The sequence below is a fragment of the Vigna umbellata genome, chromosome 1 (assembly GCF_029865625.1).
Source record: "Vigna umbellata cultivar VRB3 chromosome 1, Vumbellata_1.0, whole genome shotgun sequence".
NCBI lineage: Eukaryota > Viridiplantae > Streptophyta > Magnoliopsida > Fabales > Fabaceae > Vigna > Vigna umbellata.
The window spans coordinates 35571194-35576253 of record NC_142165.1 but is presented as its reverse complement, the minus strand read 5'-3'; the positions used below and the strand labels follow the sequence as shown (position 1 = coordinate 35576253).

At 30.2% G+C, this 5060-nt stretch overlaps 1 protein-coding gene across 1 annotated transcript; it reads left to right on the top strand.

The window, feature by feature from the left end:
* The first annotated feature begins 1471 nt into the window (after positions 1-1471).
* Positions 1472-4564, top strand: LOC124841667 (putative LL-diaminopimelate aminotransferase, chloroplastic). Its single transcript, XM_047317980.2, has 9 exons — positions 1472-1600; positions 1711-1739; positions 1909-1976; positions 2287-2403; positions 3040-3102; positions 3200-3304; positions 3411-3461; positions 3556-3876; positions 4002-4564. The coding sequence occupies exons 1-9, from the start codon at positions 1527-1529 to the stop codon at positions 4497-4499; spliced, it is 1326 nt and encodes a 441-aa protein (XP_047173936.1). The 5' UTR covers positions 1472-1526; the 3' UTR covers positions 4500-4564.
* Positions 4565-5060: the final 496 nt, after the last annotated feature.

Sequence of the window (5060 nt, the reverse complement as noted above, 5' to 3'; positions counted from 1 at the left end):
CTATTTCAAGGATCATACATGTACATTTGAAATTTATGATAAAAAACATACTTAGATTATACTAATTTAGATATTCTAAAATATATTTTTTAATATATCAAAATGGGTATATTTTAAAAGTACAGTGAATAAAAAATATAAAAAAACTCAAGAAAAGGAAAATATGAAGTCACACATTGTATAGTAAGAAGAATGTAAGTGGTCATGATTATGACCTATGTTAAATTCTAAAAAAGTTTCCACCAATGACAATAAGCAAGGTTTGTAGTTCTTAGTTGAGGGCATACTATTTCCTCGCTTTGATACAAATTAATAAATAAAAGTGAGTTACTAAAACACTACAACCATCATTTTTTTCTCCCTTTGTTTGTGACCACATATCCAATTTGATATTTGTCACTTTTCACTTTCTCCAAATACCATGTACACTACTTCTAGTCATTGGGACAGCGACATAACACAAATACCAATTCTCAATAGTGACCTCAACCTATATTTGGAGCTAAATGTAAATATACCATTCTTTTAAAGTTTTTTTTAAACTTAATTTTCATCTTCAGAATTTAAAAGAAGATTACTTACTTGCCTAGTTTTTATTTAATTTACACATTTATATTTATAGTAATGTAAAAATACTACTATTTTAATGCAAAAAATTAATTACATTTTCTTATTTCTAATCAAACCCGTACAAAAGGGACATGAATTCTTATTTAAGATTTCATGGCGATTAAACAATATTACTAATACTACTATTACTATTACTATTACTATTACTATTATTATTATTATTATTATTATTATTATTATAATACAATAGTATATAAAATAAAATTAAAAATTATGATCTCATAGCTTAGTAATATTATAACCTTTTAACAATCAAATTAGTAATAAAAAAGAATTTTCCATAATATTTACTTCAGTAATATTGTTTAATAATAACAAATTCAAATTTATAATTGAAAAGAAAATGATAAATTTTAAAAAAATCAAATTGGTATTGTATTTATGAATTTTATTAAAAAATACTTTTTTCTAAAATAATTATTTTTTATTCATTTGTTATGAACCAAAATTTTACTTATTATTTAAAATGTCAACTATTTTATTAATTTGACCAGACCATCCACTTGGATAAATTAATTCACTTATACTTACCTCTCTTGTCTGTTTAATTTAAAGCAAGTATGTGAAAATTCTAAATCCAATTATTTAAGGATCATGATTCACCATTATCTCTTCCTCGTTGTTACATTTAACTTATAAATATATAAATTATTATTTTGTTATAAAATAATATTTTATTAAAAAAATATTAAGTAGAAATAGAGATGTCATATATATATTTTTGTTTTTTTTCAAATCAGCCTAAACCCTAAAGCGAAAGACCAATAGTTTCTTATTCCTCATACCCCTACAACAACTATAAAAGGCCAGTGTCTCTAAGTGCCTTATCACTTATTCTTCAGTTCACAAAGTATCTTCATAGTGTGAATTGCTGAGTCTAGATCAGACAAAAAAAAATGTATTATCAGTTGTCGTGTGTTGTGTGCATACCCCGTTCAATTTGGGTTCAACCTAGCACAAATCATAGCAGGTGACAATCTGTTTTAATAACATTAGAATAAACATCTTTATACTAATATTTCAGTGCTTAATCAAACTCTGCCCTTACGTATTCATCTTATACACTTTTGTAATCTGTAGTTCCAAGTCTGACAGGGAGCAGAAAATTGGTGAGTTAAAATAATTAATTTACACACTTAGCAAATATTTGGAGTTCCTTCAATGTTGTTCTTTCATGACTATAAAAGTCTTGTCATGTCTCTGAAAAACTATGTAACAAGTTAATTTGGATTTTGGACATTTTTGTTGATGTATTAAAACTGCATTCTATACTGATAGAGTATCTCACAAAAATTCCTCGGAGTGTCAACTTGGAGAGCCTGCAGAATGGCTATTTGTTTCCTGAGGTCAGTAAGTTTTGCATTTTCCTGCCCCTTAACTAGTGTTTGACATATTCTGGCTTCATATAAAAGTGTGATTTGTTACTACTTTAAGATATTAGACAAGTTTGGGCAAGCAAATAGTTAAACACTTGCTGTTTAATTAGTTTAGTTCTGTATATATAAACTTCTTTTCATCTAAAGACTTACAACAACTTTATGAAAACAAGGCTGAGTTGTTCCAACATTAGCTTCTTTGTAATTTTTTGAGTTCTTTTTTTCAATTATGGTGTAGCTTTGTTGTCTTATTACCTAACTTTATATTATTCTTAAGCAGATATCCACAAGAGAGTCTGAATATTCTCGAAGGAATCCACATGCAAGATTGATAAAACTTGGAATTGGAGATACCACACAGCCAATACCAGACATCATAACTTCAGCTATGGCTGAGGTAATAGTTAGATTAGACTAAAGGGGTCAATATATTTATTCTTTTCATCCATATGTAGTTTCCACTTAATAAAAGAAGTTGGAAAGGGATTGACATGATGATTTTTAATAATGGTTTGCTTTTCAGAATTACATGTATCAGTAACCTTCTATAAACTTTTGGACTTCTCTGTAGAAAATGATTTATAGACAGGAAGAGGCATACTTCTACTTTTGAACAAGTCCAACGTCAGAATAGATGTATCATTTCTTCTCATTTCTACATTTCCCACACAATCTACTTGATAAAGAGTATCAACTTTAATATATCAGGAATTTAGTATGATCTTGCATTAACATTACAATCTGACTCATGACAACATACAATTTAACTTTTAATAAAGTTGCCTCATATCAGGGGAAGCTTCCCCTTCGTATCCATATCACTTATTTCATCTGTTACATGAGCAAAGGTTGGTTAGAAAAAGGAAACTTGCCATCTAAAATTTTCTTTAACAGGGTAGATTAACTACACTGCAATGAACAGTTTGAGAGATTTAGGACAAAAAAATGTTAAAGTGGGGTCAAGTTGTTATCCTATGAATCAAAGAGAAATAAGATAATCAAAGAATAAAGTGTATGCTATATTGTTTTGCAGCAAGCATTGGCTCTATCCACAGCACAAGGCTATAAGGGTTATGGACCTGAGCAAGGCAACAGGGTAAAGTGCCACTGCTCTTTTCTGGTTTTATTACTTAGTCCTGCTTATTCTTCTGCTGTTGGGATTCATGTTCACCAAACTCTCATGGACTTTTCAGGAGCTAAGAAGGGCAATAGCAGAAACACTTTACCAAGGTATGGAAGTGAAAGAAAATGAGATTTTTGTGTCTGATGGTGCACAGTGTGATATTTCTCGTGTTCAGGTAAGGGAACTCCTTCTATAGATTGATGAGGGTCTGTCTTACACACTTGTCCAAATTTCACCCATGAAAATATAATAATTACTGTTTCTGCTATACTTGCACGTAGATGCTTCTGGACTCTAGTTTGTCAATAGCTCTGCAGGATCCAACTTTTCCGGTAATTACTTTTCCACCCATGTTGAACTTCGATAAAAAAAAAAAAGAAGTTTTTAGAAATAAGAAGTTAATGAAGTGATGAACGGTGATGACAGGGATACGCAGATTCGAGCGTGATTGTTGGTAGGGCTGGAAGGTTAAATGCAGGGAGTAGAAAGTACAAAAAGATTGTGTACATGAAGTGTGAACCCGAGAACAATTTCTTCCCAAACCTATCAAAAACTCCAAGGACTGACCTGATTTTCTTTTGCTCTCCAAATAATCCAACTGGTAGTGCTGCGTCTCGGCAGCAACTTGAGCAACTTGTGGAGTTTGCAAAAGCAAATGGGTCTATCATAATCTATGACTCTGCTTATGCTGCTTACATTTCAGATGAAAGCCCCAGATCAATTTTCGAAATTCCCGGAGCCAAAGAGGTGATAGCTTCATAACAATAGGTCAATCATGAGTGGCTTGGTCCAAAGTTAATATTTTTATTACAACCCTTGAAAGAATCCGTGAGACTTAACAAGTGTCGTGACACGTGACTTTTTGGGTGCAGGTGGCAATTGAAATTTCGTCATTTTCCAAGTTTGCTGGTTTCACTGGTGTGAGGCTAGGGTGGACAGTGGTGCCAGAAGAGTTGTTGTATGCAAATGGTTATCCTATGATAAGGGATTATGATCGCATTGTCTGCACCTGCTTCAATGGTGCATCGAACATTGTTCAAGCTGGGGGACTTGCATGCTTTTCTGCAGAAGGATTTGGGGCACTGAAAAGAACGATGGGGTACTACATGGAAAATGCGAAGATACTTGTTGGGACGTTTGAGTCAATGGGTAAAAAGGTGTATGGTGGAAAAAATGGGCCTTACGTGTGGGTGCATTTTCCAGGGTTGAGTTCATGGCAAGTGTTCAACCAAATTCTCGAGAGAGCAGCCATTGTCACTGTCCCTGGTATAGGGTTTGGTCCTGGCGGCGAGGGCTATATCAGAGTCAGTGCCTTTGGTCACAGGGAATGTATATTGGAAGCTTCAAGGAGATTGACAAAAGTACTATAAAAAAAAATGTTGTATATGAAAAATAATGTTTCGGGGTAATGAAAAAGGTGTTCATTCTGGTGTTAGATATACAACCTTACATAATCAATCCGTTTAATATTATTGTATTCCAAATGATTATAATATCATAATATAATTAATTATACAATATAATGCAATAGAAATATTAACATAATAATAATAACAAAATCACAAAAATAATAATAATAAGATATTATTAAAATTCAAAATAATAATAATAATAATAATAATAATAATAATAATAAAAATACAAAATTAATAGTAGTAAAATCATAAAATGTTAAAAAAAATTAAAAAATAATAAAGATAATTATAATCATAAACTAATTAAAATAATAAATAATATAAATAAAATTAAAAATAATATTAATATTATTATTAAAATGATTAAATAATAATAAAATAATAGCAATGATATTAATAACAACAACCATAATTGTGCAATTATAATTTAATTTTTAATTAAAATATTTATAGTAGCAAAGAAAATTTAATCATTTTATAAGCATATCATTTTATAATTTATTTAAAAATTATTAT

What these genes read in the sequence shown, in the direction of transcription:
- LOC124841667 (XM_047317980.2), top strand. Translation starts at nt 1,527, where the DNA reads ATGTATTATCAGTTGTCGTGTGTTGTGTGCATACCCCGTTCAATTTGG. An exon ending in GTGATATTTCTCGTGTTCAG is followed by an intron (nt 3,305 to 3,410) that starts GTAAGGGAACTC and finishes ACTTGCACGTAG; the next exon opens with ATGCTTCTGGACTCTAGTTT. An exon ending in TGCAGGATCCAACTTTTCCG is followed by an intron (nt 3,462 to 3,555) that starts GTAATTACTTTT and finishes CGGTGATGACAG; the next exon opens with GGATACGCAGATTCGAGCGT.